This window comes from Panthera onca, chromosome F1 (genome assembly GCF_046562875.1).
Source record: "Panthera onca isolate mPanOnc1 chromosome F1, mPanOnc1 haplotype 2, whole genome shotgun sequence".
In the NCBI taxonomy this organism is placed as follows: domain Eukaryota; kingdom Metazoa; phylum Chordata; class Mammalia; order Carnivora; family Felidae; genus Panthera; species Panthera onca.
In genome coordinates this window covers 30,738,987-30,762,512 of record NC_138355.1, presented here as the reverse complement: position 1 = coordinate 30,762,512, position 23,526 = coordinate 30,738,987, and the positions used below count along the sequence as shown (strand labels likewise).

The 23,526-nt window shown below is 37.1% G+C and overlaps 1 protein-coding gene across 3 annotated transcripts in view; it reads left to right on the top strand.

The window, feature by feature from the left end:
* CEP350 (centrosomal protein 350) overlaps window positions 1–23,526 on the top strand; it is a 155,877-nt gene that overhangs the window by 79,342 nt on the left and 53,009 nt on the right. For all 3 annotated transcript variants that reach the window (XM_078440525.2, XM_078440524.2, XM_078440526.2), the window contains exons 22-27: window positions 3,001–3,170; window positions 10,274–10,470; window positions 11,068–11,252; window positions 11,726–11,813; window positions 19,094–19,240; window positions 22,914–23,071. In XM_078440525.2, the coding sequence (XP_078296651.2) occupies window positions 3,001–3,170; window positions 10,274–10,470; window positions 11,068–11,252; window positions 11,726–11,813; window positions 19,094–19,240; window positions 22,914–23,071 (945 nt within the window). The remainder of the gene's footprint in view (window positions 1–3,000; window positions 3,171–10,273; window positions 10,471–11,067; window positions 11,253–11,725; window positions 11,814–19,093; window positions 19,241–22,913; window positions 23,072–23,526) is intronic.

Here is a 23,526-nt window from a genome sequence, read left to right as displayed (position 1 = left end):
GGGAGAAGGTATCCACAAGCACTTTGCAGAAATGATACTTGAACTGAGTCTTAAATTAGCAGTTTATTAGGCAGACAGGGAAGGAAGGGCGTTTCAGAAGAGGAGAGAACTCATGCAGAGGCTCTCAAAACACGGCTTGTGATTGGCTATGTCTCTCCATGTATATTTAAATGAATGAATAAACTTAGGAAAGCAAAGGGGGAGAAAGGAAAACACTGACTTCGAAAACAAGTTTGCTGAGCATTTGGAAATTTAAGGCCTAAAGTCAGGGGAAGGACAAAGCTAGCTGATACAGATTTGAGGCTCAATCTAAATGACCATAGTTAAAATTATAGAGATGCATAATCCCTATCAAAATAACACCAGCATTCTTCACAGAGCTAGAACAAATAATCCTAAAATTTGTATGGAACCAGAAAAGACCCTGAATAGCCAAAGCAATCTTGAAAAAGAAAACCAAAGCAGGAGGCATCACAATCCCAGACTTCAAGCTATACTACGAAGCTGTAATCATCCAGACAGTATGGTACTGGCACAAGAACAGACACTCAGATCAATGGAACAGAATACAGTACCCAGAAATGGACTCACAAACGTATGGCCAACTAATCTTTTTATTTATTTATTTATTTATTTATTTATTTTTTAATTTTTTTTTTCAACATTTTTTATTTATTTTTGGGACAGAGAGAGACTGAGCATGAACGGGGGAGGGGCAGAGAGAGAGGGAGACACAGAATCGGAAACAGGCTCCAGGCTCCGAGCCATCAGCCCAGAGCCTGACGCGGGGCTCGAACTCACGGACCGCGAGATCGTGACCTGGCTGAAGTCGGATGCTTAACCGACTGCGCCACCCAGGCGCCCCTGGCCAACTAATCTTTGACAAAGCAGGAAAGAATATCCAATGGGATAAAGACAGTCTCTTCAGCAAGTGGTGCTGGGAAATCTGGACAGCGACATGCAGAAGAATGTACCTGGACCACTTTCTTACACCATACACAAAAATAAACTCAAAATGGATGAAAGACCTCAATGTAAGACAGGAAGCTATCAAAATCCTTGAGGAGAAAGCAGGCAAAAACCTCTTTGATCTTGGCCACAGCAGCTTCTTACTCAACACGTCTCTGGAGGCAAGGGAAACAAAAGCAAAATTGAACTATTGGGACCTCATCAAAATAAAAAGCTTCTGCACAGCGAAGGAAGCAATCAGCAAAACTAAAAGGCAACTGACAGAATGGGAGAAGATATTTGCAAGTGACATATCAGATAAAGGCTTAGTATCCAAAATCTATAAAAAACTTCTCAAACTCAACACTGAAAAAAAAAAATAATCCAGTGAAGAAATGGGCAAAAGACATGAATAGACACTTCTCCAAAGAAGACATCCAGATGGCCAACTGACACATGAAAAAATGCTCAACATCACTCATCATCAGGGAAATACAAATCAAAACCACAATGAGATACCACCTTACCACCTGTCAGAATGGCTAAATTAACAACTCAGGCAACAACAGATGTTGGCGAGGATGTGGAGAAAGAGGATCTCTTTTGCATTGTTGGTGGAAATGCAAGCTGGTGCAACCACTCTGGAAAACAGTTTGGAGGTTCCTCAAGAAACTAAATAGAACTACCCTACGACCCAGCAATTGCACTACTAGGCGTTTACCCACGGGATATATGTGTGCTGTTTCGAAGGGACACATGCACCCAATGTTTATAGCAGCACTATCAACAATAGCCGAAGTGTGGAAAGAGCCCAAATGTCCATCGATGGATGAATGGCTAAAGAAGATGTGGTATATATACACACTGGAGTATTACTTGGCAATCATAAAGAATGAAATCTTGCCATTTACAACTACGTGGATGGAACTGGAGGGTATTATGCTAAGTGAAATTAGAGGAAAACAAAAATCATATGACTTCACTCATATGAGGACTTTAAGAGACAAAACAGATGAACATAAGGGACGGGAAACAAAAATAATATAAAAACAGGGAGGGGGACAAAACAGAAGAGACTCATAAATATGGAGAACAAACAGAGGGTTACTGGAGGGGGTGTGGGAGGGGGGATGGGCTAAATGGGTAAGGGGCGCTAAGGCATCTACTCCTGAAATCATTGTTGCACTATATGCTTACTATTTTGGATGTAATTAAATAAAAAATAAAACAAGTTAAAAGAAGATTATAGAGATAAATAAGATTGCCAAAGAGAGTATGTAGCATAAAACAGAAAGGGACCAAAAACAAAACACTGGGAGTCACCATCATTTTAAGGAAAGCCAGGAAAATTTAAAAGGAAGTGAAAGAAGCAGAAAAACTTGTTCGGAAGAAAGGAAGAAAAGCTGGTGAGAGTAGAATCAGAGAGTGTAACAAAGGAGAGTCTTTTATTTGACATTTAGTTTTGATATAATTCTGAGCTTACAGAAATGTTGCAAGAATAATACAGAGTTAATATCTTTTATCCACATTGCACTGACGTTAACGTTTTACTACATTTGCTTTAGCAAGTGGAGGTTATAAAGAAGGAGGTAGAGATCAACACCATATAATGTTGCAGAAGAATTATCTATTAGATTTGGCAATTGAAGTTTAGGTAGAGGTTACAAGAACAGTTCTAGTAGAGTAGTTGGGATTGAAGCAGGTTGTGATTAATTGTGATGTTGTAGAAAAGTTGAAATAGCCAAGCAGAAGCCCCTTTTCCCAGTAGCTTGATTTTAAAATGAAGGGGGAAGAAAAGTGATAGAATTGTAGTTGCCTCCCATGACTATTTAACAGTCAAACCTTCCTCTCCCCTACTCATCTTTCCTAAAACAGTTTCTTCCCGGACTTTTCTCTATTTAGCATTTTATGTTTTGTGTTACATCTTTCATCATTTCATATCTTGATCATAAGACACACTCCCTTAGTCAAATAAGTTTACTTTGAAGTAATGAACCTTACTTTCTCACCCCCCCTTTTTTTTTGGTTTGTTTCCATAATATCTATAAACAGAAGTAGCAGTGGTAGCAGCCGTCAAGAAAGTCCCTCAGTTCTGTCTTCTAAGGAAAATGAGAGGAAGCTTCATGGTGAAAAGATGGAGAGTTCTATTGATGAACAGGTTCAGACCGCTGCAGATGATTCTCTACGAAGTGACAGCGCACCCTCTCTTCCTGATGAGAAAGGTAACATTCCTTGCACGTGTGTGTGTAGTTATTTGTTTGGGGAAGCTTCCAGAGCCCTTGGAGATGTTTGTGGCTGAGCTAGTTGATATGCTTAGAACATGATAGCGTGTGTGTGTGTGTGTGTGTGTGTGTGTGAGAATCTGATATTAAATGTATCCAGGTGAAGCGATTTCAAGGTTACATGTTATGTCAGTTACCCTTGCCAGTATTTTATTTTTTCATTTTATTTTATTTTATTTTATTTTATTTTATTTTATTTTATTTTATTTTAATGTTTATTTATTTTTGAAAGAGAGAGAGAAAGACAGAGTGCAAGCCAGGGAGGGGCAGAGAGAGAGGGAAACACAGAATCCAAAGCAGGTTCCAGGCTCTGAGCTGTCAGCACAGAGCCTGACACAGGCCTCAAACTCACGAACTGTGAGATTATGACCTGAGCCGAAGTACGATGCTTAACCGACTGAGCCACCCAGGCGCCCCCCGCTTGCCAGTATTTTAAACACGATTGTGTGTGCCAATACCATGCTGTCTTGATGATTACAGCTTTGTAGTAGAGAATAAGTCTGGGATTGTGATGCCTCCTGCTTTGGTCTTCTTCAATATTACTTTGGCTATTTGGGGTCTTTTGTGGTTCCATACAAATTTTAGGATTGCTTGCTCTAGCTTTGAGAAGAATGCTGGTGCAATTTTGGTTGGGATTGCATTGAATGTGTAGATAGCTTTGGGTAGTATTGACATTTTAACAATATTTATTCTACCAATCCATGAGTATGGAATATTTTTCCATTTCTTTATATCTTCTTCAAGTTCCTTCATAAGCTTTCTATAGTTTTCAGCATGCAGATCTTTTATATCTTTGGTTAGGTTTATTCCTAGGTATTTTATGATTCTTGGTGCAATTGTGAATGGGATCAGTTTCTTTATTTGTCTTTCTGTTGCTTCATTATTAGTGTATAAGAATGCAACTGATTTCTGTACATTGATTTTGTATCCTGTGACTTTGCTGAGTTCATGGATCAGTTCTAGTAGACTTTTGGTTAGTCTATCGGATTTTCCATGTATAATATCATGTCATCTGCAAAAAGTGAAAGTTTGACTTCATCTTTGCCAATTTTGATGCCTTTGATTTCTTTATGTTGTCTGATTGCTGATGCTAGAACTTCCAACAGCAGTGGAATTTACCCAAGGGATACAGGAGTGCTGGTGCCTAGGGGCACTTGTACCCCAATGTTTATAGCAGCACTCTCAACAATAGCCAAATTATGGAAAGAGCCTAAATGTCCATCAACTGATGAATGGATAAAGAAATTGTGGTTTATATACACAATGGAATACTTCGTGGCAATGAGAAAGAATGAAATCTGGCCTTTTGTAGCAATGTGGATGGAATTGGAGAGTGTTACGCTAAGTGAATCAGTCATAACAGAGCAAGATAGATACCATATGTTTTCACTATGTGGAACCTGAGAAATTTAACAGAAGACCATGGGGGAGGGGAAGGAAAAAAAAAAAGTTAGAGAGGGAGGGAGCCAAACCATAAAGAGACTCTTACAAACTGAGAACAAACTGAGGGTTGATGGGGGGTGGGAGGGAGGAGAGGGCGGGTGATGGGTATTGAGGAGGGCACCTGTTGAGATGAGCACTGGGTGTTGTATGGAAACCAATTTGACAATAAATTTCATATAAAAAAAGAAAACAAACACTAATGTGTGTCATAATCCTAAGGGGAGGCAAAGTAAATCTAGGACAGCATGCATGTGAATGGAAAATAGATATTAAAAAAAATTTCTTATATCCTATTATCGATATATAATATAATCATAAAAACAGAATACATTATTAGAACTTTACATTTTAGATAATATAATAAGGATACAATTTCTTATAGATAATGATAATGTCAGATATAGTAACTAAATTAAAACTCATTAGTTACGTCTTCCTGGATCATAAACAAGAGGTGTATCCCTATCAAATCGTGGGTAGTAAACAACATAATGAAGAAAACAGAATTTGGCAACAGATGACACCTTTAAGGATCTTTTTTTTTAATGACTGGCTCTCAAGCAGTGTATTTGATTAATGGTCTAGCACTGTTGTCTTCAGAGCAGGATAGGCAAGGCAGTCTTGAGAGTACAAGAAGAAGGTTTTTCAATTTTGATTTTTCTCATCCCTTAAATTTTTTTTGGTAATTTTATAATGAATATACTTTATGCATAAGCAGTCTATAATTAATGGTTAACAATTAATGCAGATCTTGTTACCCAGAAGTACAAATACAATCTAGCTAATGAATATAGCTCTTATTACCCAGAAATGGGGTGCTGCTGTAACAAGTATCAAAAATGTGGAAGTGGCTTTAGAGCTGGGTAGTGATTAGAGGCAAGAAGAGTGTTGAGGTGCATGTGAGAAAAAGCCCACGTTGTCTTGCAGAGACGATTGGCAGGAATATGGATGTTAAAAATGATTCTGATGAAGTCTGATGAAGATGGAAGTTAGGAATTTGGTATTGGAAACTGGCAGAAAAGCAGTCCTTGTTATAAACTGGCAAAGAACTTGGCTGAACCGTGTTCTAGCTTTTTGTGGAAAGCAAAAGTTTAAAGAGATGAACGTGGATAGTTAGCGGAGGGAATTTCTAAGTAAGGTGTTGAAGGCATGGCCTGGTTTCTCCTTACTGCTTATAGTAAAATGTGAGAGGAGAGATAAATTGAAGGAATTGTTAAAAAAGGAACCAGAACTTGAAGATTTGGAAAATTCTCAGACTGTCCCTATTGTGAAAAATGAGAAAGCATGTTCTGGAGAGAACACCAAGGATGTGACTGGATAATCACTCCATAAAGAGATTACCCCTGGATTTAAGCAGCCATCTCAGCAGAAGCCAGGAATAGAGATGGGATTATCCGAGTAGAGAGACTGCCAGTTAGGACTAAAGAGCACAGAGATGGGCTGAAATATACGAAGGCTTTCAGAGTTCTGGGATTCTACCAGATGAGACGGTAGAGCTAGGTTGTAAACATGCCTTTTCCTTTAAAACAAGGAAAGAATGACCCTGAGGGTGATTCAGAGATCAGCAGGGCAGCCATTGCCACCACAGGCCCAGGCCATACAACCCACATGGCAAGGCTGTCTCTTCATTGGTTTGAGTATGGGGCCACCTCTTTGGTTTCATTTGTCCAGGCTGCCCTTGCTCTCAGCCTCAGGAGCAAACTGTTTCCAGTGGTCGAGGAGATGCTTCTGCCCACAGAGGTAAGAAGGCAAGGCCACCCCAGTGGGCTTGAGGGCAGAGCATCTGGCCAAAGAGGGTCATTCTTGAGCCTTAAGACCTAATGGAATTTGCTCCACTGGAGTCTTGGACTAGCCTGAGACCCATCACCCTTCTCTCTCATTTATCCCTTTTGGAATGGGATTGTCTATTTTATGCCTTTCCCACCATTGTATTTTGGAAGCACATAACTGGGTCTTGTATCAAAGGTCCGCAACTAAAAAGGAATTTTACCTCAGGATGAATCATACCTTGAGTCTCATGGATGCCTGATTTAGATGATATTTAGATGAGACTTTAGACTTGTAGTTGGTGTTGGAATGGGTTAAGACTCTGAGGGCTCTTAGGATGGGTGAGTGTATTTTGAGTGCAAGAAGGAATTAATTTGGGGGAACCAGAGGATGGGATGTTATGGACTGAACTGTATCCTCTCAAAATTCATATGTTGAAGTTCTAACTTCCAATGTGACTTTATTTGAAGATAGGGCCTTTAAGGAAGTAATTAAAGTTAAGTGAGGTCAGAAGAGTGGGCACTTATGTTCTGGTAAGAAGAAGACCCCAGGCATGCACATGCACAGAGAAAAGGCCTTGTGAGGACACAGAAGGCATCAACCTGCAAGTTAAGAAGAACGGTTTTATCAGAAACCAAGCCAGTTGGCACCTTGATCTTGGATTCCACCCTCCAGAACTGTGAGGAAATAAATTTCTGTTGTTTGTTTAAGCCAGCGGTCTGTGGTGTTCTATTATAGTAATCCAAGCAGACTAATGTAATAGTATTAAATATCAAGAGGCATGCTCATATTTTTATACTGATCGATGAATGTTTTTCAGAATGTTTTCGAAAATGTTTTATGGATTACTGAATTAAAGACTAACGAAATTCATTTTAGGATCAGACTTCATAATGACACCTTCCACATAAAGAGAGAAATAAAGGATAGAGGAAAACAATAAATTATTTGTTAAGTTCCTCCTATAGGATGAATTTAACCCCTGCAAAATTTTATCTTAATAACAGTTGTTTGTGATTATAGTGGCGAAGACCGATTTATTTATTGAAAGTGTCCATGAGCCTCAGAAGGAGTAGATGTAACCATCTGTGACTTGTTTAATGTTGTTCTCAAGTGTTTGCCATGGTTCCAGTACCTGTAAATGTAGAATTGTCAAGTGACTAATTTGAAATGTCTTGAACCATGACTTCTTGGTAGATTTAACTTGTTTAAACAATATAAAATTAAATTACTTGGACTTCTACTTCTGGCCACAATGGAGGAATAGGACCAGGTTTACCCTCCCTCCTAAAACAAGTATCAGACAAAACATGCGAAGTAAGTATTTTTACTTGAATATCAGGCAGTGAATGCTGTCACTTCATGAGAGATGGAAAGCAGGTGAGAGGAGCACTGAGATTGTCTGGGCTTACTGCCTGAGGGGAGTCTCCCGGCTGCACAGCATGAAGCCCAGCAGCCTTTCTGAATTGAAGAAGTAGAGTTAGGAGTGTGGAGAGACTAAGGCAACTAGAATTCACAGGACAACCAAGATCCAAAGAAACTAAACCCTATTGAAAACCAGTATGTAGAAGAAAACAGGAGAAAATACAGGTCACCTTTTATTTGGCAGTGATTTCTTAGATACGACACCATAAGTACAGTCCATGAGAGAAAAAATTGATATACTTTATCAAAATTAAAAAACTGCTCTGTGAAAGACACTGTTAAGAGAATTAAAAAGATAAGCCACAGACTGTTAGAAATATTTGTAAATCACATGTTGGATAAAGGACTTAACATCCAGACTTATATAAAGGACTCTTAAAACTCAACAACAAGAAAATCAACAACCCTATTAAGCAATGTGCATAAGATCTGAACAGACACTTCATTGAAGAAACTCTACAAATGGCAAATAGACTTAGGAAAGGTATTCAATATCATGTGTCACCAGGGAGTGGAAAATTAAAATCACAACAAGAATGTACACATGCCTTTTAGAATGGTTAAAATCCAAAAACCTGACAACAAAATGGTGCAAGGATGCAGAGCAACAGGAACTTCAATTCATTGCTGGTGAGAATGCCAAATGGTATGGCTATTTTGTAAGACATTTTCACAGTATCTTATAGTGACCCAGCAATCAATATGCCTAGGCAAGCATATTGAAAACTTACGTCCTCACAAGAGCCTATACACTAATGTTCATAGCACCATTTTTCATAATTGCTAACAATTGGAAGATGTCTTATGAGGAGAATAAGCAAACTGGTGTAACACTATTTAGCAATTAAAAGGAACAGGCAACATCATGAATGAATTTTAAGTGAAGTGAAAGAAGCAAGCCCCAAAAGGCTACATATCATATGATTCCATTTATATGACATTCTGGAATAGGCAAAACTTTAGGGATGGAAAACAGATTAATGGTTCCCAGGTGTTAGATAGAAGAGGAAGTGGTTAACTACAAAGAGGTTGCATGGGAGAACTTTCAGTGTGAAGCAAATGTCATATAAGGGATGTCCTGTATGGTTCTTTTATTTATTGACTGATACTGGGCATTTGTCAAAACCCTAGAGCTGTATGTACATCACAAAGAGCAAACTTTAGTGTGTGCATACTAAATACACACACATCAACCAGGATGTTGGGGGATCTAGGATGGAATGCAGTCTGTGACTAATGAATCTAACTTTATTAGAAATGTGTAGCATGACCACATTGAAGAGAGTGGAAGGAAAAGGAGCTGACCTAAGTAAATTTGGAAAACGGAATTTTTGAGTAGAAATTGTAAGCCTATTAAATATAAAAGGAACAGTATATAAAGTATATTCTGATTGGTAAATGAGCTTTTCATAGGGGTACAAGTTCACAGTTCTTTACATATGTATTAGGATTGAGCGAATAAGTAAATGGACGTTGGATGATGGTAGGGGTCAAGTTTCTTCATGCTGGAAAAGGATGTTAGATACACAAGAAAAGAAGACTAGAATGAATCCTGTGGTGCTGGACTCAGTAACATCAGTGTGAATCTGTCTTTAGATGGGTGGATAGATACAAGAACAATTTGTGTGTGTGTGTGTGAGAGAGAGAGAGAGAGAGAGAGATTATGTGTGTACACGGGCTAGTATACATGCATATATTACCTAGCTCTGTTCATTGACAGGGTGAAGAAACCATGATACTCTAGCAGTAACAAGAGTAACCAGTGCCCATAATTATGGTTTCTAGATATTGTCCAATAAAAGAAAGTAGAGCTCTTTGGAGAAATGAGACTTGTTCTAGGACTGGGCAGGGAAAATGCAAAATGAACCTGGAGCATCTTGTAGTACCAATAAGTAAGGGTGCCCAAAAACAAAAAGGAAGGGGAGTACATGTCAGAGGCAAACAAGAACCAACCTAAAAAGAGCTGTTGTGTTGTAAGTTAAGCATGGAATTGATGAGTTCTAAAAAACTTTTAATTTGCATTTCTTTGCTAGCAATATTAAATGTTGTTTTGTTTTTTTTTTTTCTTTCCTTAGTTTGGCCATTTGTATTTTTGAAGGATCTGATCATGACCATTTCTCATTTTTCTGTAGGAGTCTTAGTAGTTTCCTAACTGGTTTGTAAGAGCTCTTTATATATAAAGTATATTACACTTTTGCCATATTTCTTGTACTAGTGTTTTTAGATAGTTTAGAGACTTTTTTCCTTGTTTGTAAGGTAAGTGAACTATTCCAGGCCTACAATTATTAGTGATCAGCTCTATGAATTTATGTTAGATCGTCCCATAAAGAGGCAGCAAGGGCTACTAAATTGAATACTTACTGAAAACTGTTAGAATGATAAAATCCACTTGTTCTAAATTCTTTTAGATTCAACTTCTATTGCAACAGAATATTCACTGAAATTTGATGAATCTATGACAGAAGATGAAATAGAAGAAAAATCATTTCGATCTTTACTACCTTCTGAGAGCCATCGCAGATTTAACATGGAAAAGAAAAGAGGCCATCATGATGACTCTGATGATGAAACTTCTCCGGAAAAGACAACACTGTCTTCTGCTAAGGTATGCTTCAGTTTACCTGTGGAGATTACTTCATAAAGAGTTGTGGATGTGTTCTCTCGTAGATATGAGGGTACATTTTGTACTTGAATTCAGTTGTCATCTCCAGGAATGATTTTCCTAAGATAGCAATTTTATATTATACTTTTGCTATAGAATCTGGCTTTGCTTTCCTTACGAAGTACAACACAGGACTTATTATTCCTTGGAATGATATAGAAAGGCCTTCGAGGATCTGAGCCAGTGTTATGTCTCTAGCATTTCACTTGCTTTACTCTTACTTCATTCCATTTAAAAATTTATGTTTCTATCATTCTTCTCACTAAATCGTTAGCCTTGTGGGTAACAGGGACAATTCTTACCCTACTTTATATCCCAGGGACAGTACCTGACTTACAGTAGTTGTTTGTTAAAATGTTATTGGTTGAATAAATTAGCAGATGAATGTTCTTCCCTCTTATGTGCCTTTTTTGAAGAATGTTCTCTTGGTCAGCAGCCTTTCTGTGTACATAGTTTATAAGTGCATGCCTCTTTTAACAGCGTTAATTAAGTTCCAGAGGCTTAGATGATGATAAACTTGAAATAAAATCTTCACTTTAGGAGCTGAGCATGCCATTCTCAGGAGGACAAGATAGTTTTTCTAAGTTTACGATGGAGATGGTTCGACAGTATATGAAAGAAGAGGAAATGAGGGCAGCACACCAGTCTTCACTCCTGCGTCTCCGTGAGAAGGCCTTGAAGGAGAAAACTAAGGCTGAATTAGCCTGGTTAGAGCATCAGAAAAAGTAAGTTGTTTCAGTGAATATAGTTTTCACTTTCTAATTTCTTCTTTCATTAAAAGAAAGCGCTTTGTTTTTAAAGATGTTTTTGTTTCCACATTTAATTTGATCAACCCAGTTTCTCAACCTAGAAATATGGCAGTCGTCCCTAAATCCTGTTGCTTTCGAGACCTCCTACTTATAACATTTTCTTTGCATTTCTCTTTTATCACTTGACTGATTGTTATTTTATACTGAATTCCTTTACTGTGTTGTAAACTCCTTAAAGCAATTTTATCTTTAAAGGACCCGGTCTAGTGTTTGTATATTTATATGTGCAGTAAAATATTTACTTGGTGGAATGGCCATTGCTGCGTACAGCAGTTGTTTTCCACATTTGAAAATGTTAAATTAGTTTAGAGACTTTGCAGTGGTCAAGAATTCTTGACATTAAATTAGAAATTTAATCTACTCTTTGTCTCACTGTGAAATATTTGCAGACATCTACGAGACAAAGGAGAAGATGATAAAATGCCCCCACTTCGGAAGAAACAGCGTGGTTTGCTTTTAAGGTTGCAGCAAGAGAAGGTATGTCAGGAAAAACACTGTTTAAGAGAATTTACAGCAAGTTATGTTGTGGGATCTATTATTTTGCCTAATCTCTTTTTCTTATTATTACTTTAAGTGAGATTTAATTGATACGTACCACCGTTTTGCCTATGCTACGATAATTACAGAAATTGCTTGGTAGTCTGCTGTGTTTCTCTTAAATTAGGATTGTGTGTCACTGCTATCTTAATACAATGTAGAGTCAAACCTGCCTTCATTTGTTAAATAGTCTTCTGAAATGCATATTTTAAAAATTAAGATATTTGTTGAGTCTATTTGGATTGATTTTTTGGTCTGTATTTTCCCAAATAGACTTTTAAGACATACTCATTACAAATTGACTAATATTTTGGCCCAGTGAATTCAGAAACACCTAGGATTTGAATCCTGGAGAGGTAGCATGGTATAGTGGTTAAAAATTCAAGCTCCAGAGTCCGATTGCCTGGGTTAAAATTCCAAATCTACCAATTATTAGTTTCATAACCTTGGACAAGTTACCTAACTTTCTCTGTGCCTCAGTTTCCTTATTTATAAACTAAGGATAATAATGGTAACATACTTTGTAGGGTTGTTGGGAGGAATAAATTAATACAAATAATAAACTTACAACAACAGATCATGGCGCAGTGTAAGTGCCAATAAATGTTAACTGTTATTATCTGTGAAAAATGTGTTTCAGAGTGTCTGGTAAGTATTCAGTGGATTCTGGTTCTTTTCCCTTATTGACCTGTTGCAAGGTGCTAGCCACCATATTGGATCATCTGTGAACTTAATCATTTAAGTTATATATTGGATTATTACTCAACTAGTTGCTTTTTTTTTAAAGTTCGCCCAGGAAACATCATTGATCATATGAACTTTAAAAATTTGATATTTTTTTAAAAAAAGAAGTTATGTCTTTTTAATACAGAAAAATTGGTGTCAGAATAACTTAAAATGCTTAGTTAAAATAAGGAAATAACTGTTTACAAGGTTACGGTAGCTTTCTGTTTATAAAGTAGAATAAAAGCTAGATTTACAAATATTTTCTCTCATTCTGTGGGGTTGTTTTCCCTTTTTTTTTTTTTAATGTTTGTTTATTTTTGAGACAGAGTGCACAAGCGGGGGAGGGGCAGAGAGGGGATGACAGGATCCAAAGCGGGCTCTATGCTGATAGCAGCCAGCCTGATGTGGGGCTTGAACTCACAAACTGCAAGATCATGACCTTGGCTGAAGTTGGATGCTCAGCCGACTAAACCATCCAAGCGCTCCTTCACTTATTTAATAGCGTGCTTTGGAGCCCACATCTTTGGGTTTTGATGAGTCTAATGTTTTACTGCATGCCTGCTGAAAGCACATTCAGTTTTTGTTAGTTTAAAAATGTACTTGTTTCAGCTTCGTTTTTGAAAGATATTTTTACTAGGCATAGAATTATTTTCTTTCAGCACTTTAAAAGATATTGTCCATTGTCTACTAGTTTCTATTGTTTTTATGAAGAGGTCAGTTGTCTTAATGTTTTATTTATTTATTTATTTATTTATTTATTTATTTATTTATTTTTAATTTTTTTTTTAAACATTTATTTATTTTTGAGACAGAGAGAGACAGAGCATGAACGGGGGAGGGTCAGAGAGAGGGAGACACAGAATCTGAAACAGGCTCCAGGCTCTGAGCTGTCCTCACAGAGCCCGACGCGGGGCTCGAACTCACAAACTGCGAGATCATGACTTGAGCCGAAGTCGGCCGCTTAACCGACTGAGCCACCCAGGCGCCCCTTAATGTTTTTTTTTTTAATTACTTTTTTGAGTTTTTATTTATTTTGAAAGAGAGAGAGAGAAGAGGGAAGGGGCAGAGAGAGAGAGAGAGAGAAAGAGAGAATCCCAGGCAGGCTCCTCGTTGTCAGCACAGAGCCCAACACAGGGCTCGATACCCTGAACCGTGAAATCATGACCTGAGCTGAGATCAAAAGTCAGCCACTTAGCCAGATGAGCCACCCAGGCGCCCCGTCTTAATGTTTTTTTAAAGACTGCTTTAAACATTTTTAAAAATTTGTCTTAGATTTTTTCATTAGTTTTCCTAAGATGTGCTTAGGTGTGGTTTCTTTTCTCTTTATACTGTTTATGATTTGGTGAGCTTCTTGAATTTGTTGTTTGTTGTATTTCAGTTTTTGAAAATTACCTCTTCACGTGTTGCTTCTGCTCCCCCTGTCTCCCTCATTCTCTTTAGAGTCTCCAAGTAGAAATATGTTGGACCTTTTGACCATTTACCACATCTCTCTTCTACTCTGTTTTTTTATATCATCCTCTTTAGAAACAATAAAATAAAAAAACACTATGCTTCAATTTGGAAAGTTTCTATTGATCTGTCTTTGAATTCATTAGTTATATCTTCTGTCCTGTTACGTGTTCTGTTAAATCAGCTGATGAGTTCTTCATGTGATTTTTCTTAGTTCTGTAACATCTATTTTCTTCTTTTTTTTTTTTAATAGATTTTACCTTTTCATCAGTTTTTCTATGTTTTCCCACATTTTTTTGAACACGTTATTCAGTCATTTTAACTTTCTTGTCTGCTAACTAGATTTTGGACATATGTGCATGTGTGTGTGTGTGTGCTACTGCTTTCTCTTTATATTTTCTATTATCATATGATTCTTTTTCTTTGCATGTCTAGTAAATTTTTATTCAATGCTGGAAAATGTGTAAGTAACTGCAAAGGCTCCTAATGATGTTATCTTCTCACAGAGAGGGCTTATTTTTCCCTCTGCCATGCAGTTAGAGTGCTCAACTATTCACCTTAATCCGTTCAGGGACTGAGCTGGGCTAGTGTTGGGTTGCAGAGTTAGTAGGCCTCAGTCTACTGGGCCTCTGCTTTTTCATTGACCCTAGGTTGTAACCCCTAGGCATCTCAGTGGAAAGTTAGGTAAACTTATTTTACCAGTATAAGAGACTGTGTTGAGAGGTTTCTGGCTCCTTAGTCTTCTGTCTATACTGCTTAAGAAAGGCAAATGCTTTGAAGGAGATACTGCATTCGAAGCCTCTTAAGTCTCCAGTTCTGTCACATCAGGTCTGTGTACCTGTGAGAGTGGTGACTGGTGTAACCGTTTTGAGAGCGGTTTCATTATATCTGGTTATATTGATAGCACATATAATCTAGGACTCAGCAGTTCTGTGTCTTGGTATAAATCCTAGAAATGCTTTCACATGTGTACAGAGGAAAATGGAAACAGCTTAATTTTTTCATGAAGAGAATGGATAAAATGAAGCATGTTCCTGCCAGAAAGTACAATACTGCAGGAAAACGAATGTATTACATCTCAGTAATGTTCAATAGAGATTTCTGAAATGACATTGATGTTCTATATCTGTGCTGTCTGATACAGTAGCTACTAGCCACGTGGAATTTTTAAGTATTTAAAACATGGCTAGTGCAACTGAGAAACTGAAATTTTAATATTATTTAATTTTAATTTAAATAGCTACATGTAACTGTGGCTACTATGTTGAATAGTGATAGCAGTAGATCTTTATCAAAAATCATAATATTGGCTTTTATACAAAAGCAGGATGCAAAAGAATACATACAGTATGATACCATTCTTATAAATTTTTTAAGTCATGAATCAGAAATGTATGTTTTATGGACTCACTCCTGTACGTATGGACTCTTACATGTACAAAAGTACATATAAAAATGATAAATTCCTGGGGAGGGAATGGGAGAAGGGATTGGGGTGTTCAGTTTTATCTATAATGATATATTTTTGAAACAGAAAGATTTGAAACATATATGGGCAAACTTTTCAATCCCAGTGGTTGGTGTTTGAGTGACAAATTTTTCTACATATCATGTTTATAGTACTTCATAATGTTTTTTAAGTAAATGTGCAAAAAATACTCTGAACCAACTGTCTACTCCTGGAGAGTTGCCCTACAGAAATAAAAATACCAGCTTGGATAGACGTATGTACTAAGTTATTTATTACAGTTGTATCAGTTTTAGTATATGTGCTGCTGAAGTAAGCATATTAGGGTTGTATCAGTAAGAATTATTTTGACTGGTAGTGAGATGGCTATAACCAATTTGGCCACATATCTTTGTACAACTGTATCCAAAAAAGAGAGAACATATTTTCCTATGTTATGTTCTTTTTTTTTTTTTTTGAGATAAAATTCACATAGCTTAGAATAACCATTTTAAAGAGTATTTCACTTATACCATTAACCATTTTAAAGTGAGCAGTTTGCTTGTACAACCTTATGGCTTATTCTGAAAAGAAGAGCAAACCTTTTCCTCCAAGAACCGCCTCCAGTTTCTTCGCTCTTCTAGATTTGGATTGGGTGAATTTATATATTAATTGGTTCAGAAACCCAGGCCTAACCTGTAATAGCAGTTTTTCAAAATGTACTCTATGGAACTCTCAGGTCCCTGATACCCTTTCATGGATCAAGGAGGTCAAAACTATTTTCCCAAAAGTGGGATATGAATTCACCCTTTCCATGTGTTGACATTTGTGCTAAGTGGTACAAAAACAACAGTGTAAATCTGCTAGTGCCTTAGCATAAATCAGGGCAGTGGCACCAAACTGTCTAGTAATCGTCATAGTTTTCACCACCTCACGCTTGAAGCTAAAAAAAAAAAAAAAAAGCTAGTTTCACTGGAGTATGTCTTCAGTAGTAAAAATTGCTAATTTTACTCAGTGTTGACATTTGAGTACTCGTAATTTTCCGTACTCTGTGTGACAAAAATAGGAAGCCCAGAAGTAAGCACTTTTGTTAGATACCAAAAGACAGTGATTAACTCAAGGAAAGGTATTTGTGTAGTTGTTTGAATTGCAAGCTAAACTAGCTACTTTTTTTTTTTTATGGAATATCATTTTTCCTTGAAAGAATTATTTAGAGGCAATCTGTTTATTCAGATTTGGGTATTTGACAGTCATTTTCTCAAAAATGAACAAAGTGTGCCTGTCACTTTAGAGAAAGCAGCAGTGACAGTATTTGTTGGCGATGACAAAATTCAGACTTTCAAGTAGAAGTCATTATTTTGGGGGCAACTGGGTGGCTCAGTCAGTGAAGTGTCCCACTTTGGCTCAGGTCATGATCTTGTAGTTTGTGAGTTCGAGCCCCACGTCGGGCTTTGGGCTGATAGCTCAGAGCCTAGAGTCTGCTTCAGATTCTGTGTCTCCCTGTCTCTCTGCCCCTTCCTGTTCTCACTCTGCCTCTCTCTCTCAAAAATAAACAAACATTAAAAAAAATTTAAGAAAAAAAAGAAGTCATTATTTTGGACAATTTCTATCCACCACCTAATACTAAAGAACTTTTGAGATCTGTGGTGATAAGAAAGAATGTGATTTTTTGATACCGTATAATGAAATGCGTCAACATTAGGGAGATCTGCATAACTGATTGAACCGACATTTTCCAAATGACCAATGCATGATGTTAAAAAAAAAAAAAAAAAATCAAGCCAGACAATTAAAGAGATTTGGAAAAATCTAAATATTACTCTTCTCACAATTTTTTTTTTTTTTTTGGAAAATATAGTTATTTTCTTTAAAATGCATAGTGTTATTGTATGTTCACGAGAGAGCAAGAGTAAACAAGGGCAAGTAATGTCTTAGTATTATGAAGAGAGTTTGACCCTGAGAGTCCCCTGAAAGGACCTTGGGAACCCTCTAGAGTCCATGGACCTTAGTTCAAGAACTTCAGCTCCAGAGAAATCCGTACATGTGCCCAAGGAGACAGACAATGTAAGCCTCTTCATTGTAGCATTGTTGTAATAGTAAACAACAACTTTATCCAAACATAGAGGTAATGGACACATGAAATATTATATGCCTCCAATGTTATGCAGCATTTAGGTATAAGTCAACACAAGAGAGCTATCAAAAGTAATGACTAACAAATAAAGCAAGATTGAAAATATGAATATGTGATATTATTTCTAAAATATTTAAAAACATAAACCAAACAATGTAATGTTTTTTGCAGGTAAGTGTAAATATTTGTGGAAGAATTTTAAAAGAATGTGTTGGAAGGATATATACCATGGTAGTGATTACCTGTAAGGACTTAGGGCAGAGGACATACACTGATTTTATCTGTAATGTTTTATTGCTTCACAAAATAAAGACTATGATAAAATATGATAGAATATTAACAGTTATTAATATGAGATTTTAGAAATCAGATATTTTTATGCACTTTTCTACCTGTTCAGTGTTTCCAAAAATCAAATACGATTAAAAGAAATTATAAGTTGCAAATTATTCTTGTCTTTATTATGCGACAGGAACACAGATGAAAACACATTTATGATAAAACCATGACAGTCTCTTAAATTTTAACTATTATTAACAGTGAAGTGAATCACCGTTTGCCCACTTTTTAAATGGCCAACAGAAAACTTAATACCATGGTTGGAGAGTTTGGTGCAATGAAGTCTTAACTGTTTCTGGTGGCAATTTAAGTAGAGACAGTTCTTTTTTGAAAGCAATCTTTAAATGATTTTGAGGGCCGTAATATGATTCATCCTCTCTGACTTGTTTCTCCTACCTTTTGGAATCTCTCCATAAATCCATAGTATGAAACGGTTATGGCATGAAAGCATTCTTTGGGATGATAAAAAAATTACAAGCGGCCCGAGTTTAGCAGTAGAATAATGGTTCCATTAACTACTTTATCTGTTATGCAACTATTAAACAAGTGTAAAGACCGAGTGGCACTATGGAAAAATGTGGAGGGTATCTTACGTTTAAAAGGGGGACAGGAGGGTGCCTGGGTGGCTCAGTCAGTTAAGCATCTGACTTTGGCTCAGGTCATGATCTCACAGTTCGTGAGTTTGAGCCCTGCGTTGGGCTGTGTGCTGACAGCTGAGAGCCTGGAGCTTGCTTTGGATTCTAGGTCTCCCTCTTTCTCTGCCCCTCCTTTGCTCATGCTCCATCTCTCTCTTTCTCTCTCTCTCTCTCCTCTCTTTCTCTTTCTCTCTCTCTCCCACAAATAAATATTTAAAAAAAATTAAAAGGAGGACAGGAAATTATTAGTCTGTTGTAGTAATAGTTATTTAAAATTAAGGGATAATGTTAAATTATTTTAGCATGATATGGGGTTATCTGACTCTTTTTTTTCCTCCTTCACGATTTAAAATTTTTTCAATATTACTTTTATCTTGAAATACTGTATGTTTTTATTTTTGATATATGTGATGATTGGGCTTTCTTAAAATATTACTGTGGACTTGTGTCCTCCAAATCTCAATCCCTCTCCTAACTCTTTAAACCTTAGGCGGAAATTAAACGTCTTCAAGAAGCCAATAAGGCAGCTCGAAAGGAAAGACAACTAATTCTTAAACAGCAGGAGGAGATAGAGAGGATCCGACAGACCACCATGAAATTACAGGAGAAGCTGAAGTCAGCAGGGGAGAATAAATTGGTAAATTACATAAAATTACTATTTGTTTTCTGTCTCATGTTGCTTGCAATAATCCCTAACCCTGCCTCAGTTTCTCATATGATGGACATGTTCCTTCTAGCACTGTGATACCATAAGGTACTGGAATAAAGTTCTATGTCTGTGCCCTTATATATAATGACAGTTTTAATTTTTTTCCCATGGAGTATTCAAGTTTTGAAAGGGACACATGGTTCATATAATAGTTGAAAAATGTTTTCCATTCATAAACTCAGTTTGAACAGAGTACCTTGCTTTTGCTTATCAATCCAAATATATTCCTCAGAATTAATGAGAGAGATTATTTTTGCTCATTTTACTTATGTTAGCTGTCCTATGTTAATACAATGATACAGGAGTGAAAGGAGGTATTCAGACAAAAGCAAAATGTGGATCTATTCTGAGATACTGTGAGATGTCGATATAGTGTTGGAGAACCCAGACTTATAGCTGTATAAATAGTTATATATTTTATATATTTATATATATTTATATTTATATATGTTTTATGTATATATAAACAGTTATATAGTTTATAAATAGTTAAATAAAGTCTCTCGTATTTTCTGCTTTGATTTTTAAAATACACCTTAAATTTTGAAACAATTCCAAATTTATAGAAAATTTCAAACACGGTACAAAGAACTCTGTCTTCCTGAGTTGAAAGTATGACAGTTCTCCAGCTGTCACAATAATGTGCTTTGTATCAAAAGGTAAGTTCAGAATCGCATATTGCATTAAGTTCTCATGTCTATGTTGTCTCCTTAGTCTGGAAAAGTTCCTTGACTCTTATAACCTTCACACTTTGGAAGATCACATGCCAGTTATTTTGTAGCATGTTTCTCAACTTGGATTTGTCTGATACTTCCTCATAATTAGGTTCAGGTTGTGCATCTTTGACTGGAATATCACAGACATGATGCTGTGTTCTCCTTGCATTCAGTCAGTTGGTGTCTGATTTTGATTTATCCCATTACTGATGATGTTGACTTGACTTGATCACTTGATTAAGGTGGTGGCTATCAGACTCTACTAAAAAGTTACTTTCTTTCTCGTTATAGTTAATAAATACTTTGCATGAGTTATTTTTTAATTTTTATTAAATATATTTAAAAAAATTTTTTTAATGTTTATTTTTGAGAGAGGGAGAGACTCACACACAGAGTCTGAAGCAGGCTCCAGCTCTGAGCTGTCAGCCCAGAGCCCGATGTGGGGCCTGAACTCAAAAACTGTGAGATCATTACCTGAGCCGAGGTTGGCACTCAACCAACTGAGCCACCCGGGCTCCCATGCATGAGTTACTTTGAGACTACATAAATTCTTGTTTTTCATTAAACTTACTATTTTATTTATATCCATATGGACTGACAGATTCCTACTTTACTCAAAGGTGAATCTGTTACTGTCATTTGTTTTGATGCTCACTTTGCCCCAAATCAGACTATTTCAAGTTTCTTTTCCAGTTTCTGTGTCCTTTTGACATGTCCCAGTCAGTCTTTGAGCACTTCCATGTTTCCTGCAACAAGATGTCTCCAGGTCATTTTGTACCTTCCATGCCCCAGACTTGGAATCAGCTGTTTGTCCAAGGAGGAAAGTTCTTTAAAAACCAGTAGGCATGCTCATTGCTATTCAGGTGTTGGCCTCCTAAAAGCAAGAATATATAGTTTTATGTAGATATAATAAAAATATACATTTTACATGTATATTTCTGTATGTACATATACATGTTATATATATGTATGTATATATACATATGTATACGTATATATATATATATATATATATATATATATATATACACACACACACACGTATATATACATAATGAGTTCATGCTGATTCTTCGATTTCTAATCCAGCACCATAAGGTTCCATTCTAGTTTTCTCTCTTCTGAAACTTCCTTCTCTGACAGACAGCTGGTTAACATTTTCCTTAATATAGATAATTATTTGATCATTCTTCTGTGTAACCCGTCTCCATAACCTCCACCCCTTTCCTCATGTGGATAGCCTTCTCGCCGCCCCTGGAATCTGACTCCCAAGTCAAGCTGTTCCCTCCCTCCCCCCCCCCCATCTCCTTGCCCTTTCTCTGTTCTGTTCTTACCGTCTTTGCACTCTGTTCTCTGTGGGAATGCCACCTCACTCTGTTTGGGCTTGTGACATGCCACGTAGGACTGCTTCCATGTGGACATCCGCATTGTTCCACTTGGGCTCGGACTTGGCACACAGGCCACCTTCCTGTGTTAGAGGCCCTCTTCATCTCGCTCCATTCAGCACACCTTATTCTGCTGTGTGTATTGTTCACAGAATAAAAACAGCCATGATTGTCCCTACTCATCTTCCTGAAAAGTTATGAACATAAATGAGTATTTGTGGGAAAGACTTACTTAAGCATATAAAGTTATTTTTTGTTCATGAGAAATAACGTATCAAGCTAATAGCTCTAGGGACGCCTGGACGGCTCAATCCGTTGAGCATCCGACTCTTGATTTTGGTTCAGGTCATGATCTCAGGGTTTGGGGATCAAGTTCCTCATTGAAATCTGCACTCACAGCACAGAGGCTGCTTGGGATTCTCTCTCTTTCCCTCTCTCTCTGGCCCTCCCCCACTTGCTCATGCACTCTCTCTCTCTCTCTCTCCCCCTCTCAGAATAAATACACTTTTTTAAAAAAGCCCAATTGTTCTAAATCCTTTCATTGTAATTTTTAAGTTGAGAAAATACTGCTTTTTTCGTTAGAAATGAAAAGAAAAAAGATCCATCCCTCACTATTATTAAAATTAATTATGTGTTCCCTTCATTCTTTTTTAAAAAAGTTTTTTAGTGTTTGTTTATTTTTGAGAGAGAGACAGAGTGCAAGTGGGGGAGAGGCAGAGAGAGAGGGAGGCACACAATCTGAGCTGTTAGCACAGAGCCCGACACGGGCTTGAACTCACAAACTGCAAGATCATGACCTGAGCTGAAGTCGGACGCTCAACCGACTGAGCCACCCAGGCGCCCTGCTCTTCGTTCTTTTGTCTGTACGTATAAACGTTACAGTGTCTGTAGTTTTGTATTTCTTTTGAGTGGTTCAATTTAAAAGAAATTAGGACAGGGGCGCCTAGGTGGCTCAGTTGGTTAAATGTCTGACTTCGGCTCAGGTCATGATCTTGCGGTTCATGGGTTTGAGCCCTGGGTCAGGCTCTGTGCTGACAGCTCAGAGCCTGGAGCCTGCTTCTGATTCTGTGTGTGTCTCTCTCTCAGCATTACCCACCCACCCCCCCCCCCCGCCCTCCCCTCCCTCCACCGCCCCACCCCACTCATGCTCTGTCTCTGTCAAAAATAAACATTAAAAAATTAAAAAATAAATAAATAAAAGAAATTAGGACAGGTACTAGTTTGCTAGCAACGGAAGATTTTGGATTTTTTTCACATCTTATAAGAAATTATTACACTTTGTGATTATATATAAATATATGTAAGATATACATAACAAAATCTGTATTTTAGCCATTTTCAAATATGTGATATAATCTTGTCTTTTAAGTAATTCCTTTATTTCTACTTTTTTATAAATATGATTTTGATAAACATAATTTTGAAATAACAGTGTTTAAGATCACTTTGAGATCTTAAATTCCAGTAAAATTGTAAAACTTTACCCTCCTTTGTTTACAGGACTCTCATAGTGACGATGATACAAAGGATAATAAGGCAACCAGTCCTGGTCCAACTGACTTGGAGACCCGCAGTCCTTCCCCCATTTCAATCTCCAGCAGTGAAACTAGCAGCATTATGCAGAAACTGAAAAAAATGAGAAGCCGCATGGATGAAAAGTAATTCATTTTTATAAATATCTCCTGTTCACATTGAAAATGATAGCAACAAATATCTTTAATGTACTTCATTAGATTAGGTTGATAAAACATAATATTTTATGAATTCAGTAGCATTTTAGCAGAATTATTAAATCAACCTAGAAGTCAGTTGACTATAGATCTTATTATAAAACAAATTTTCTTGTTTTTAATACAGTCAGATTTCTTATTTTAAAAACCAGCATAGTGGGGCGCCTGGGTGGCTCAGTCGGTTGAGCGTCCGACTTCGGCTCAGGTCATGATCTCTCAGTCTGTGAGTGTGAGCCCCGCGTCGGGCTCTGGGCTGACAGCTCAGAGCCTGGAGCCTGTTTCAGGTTCTGTGTCTCCCTCTCTCTCTGCCCCTCCCCTGCTCATGCTCCGTCTCTCTCTCTGTAAAAAATAAATAAACATTAAAAAAGAATTTAAAAAAATAA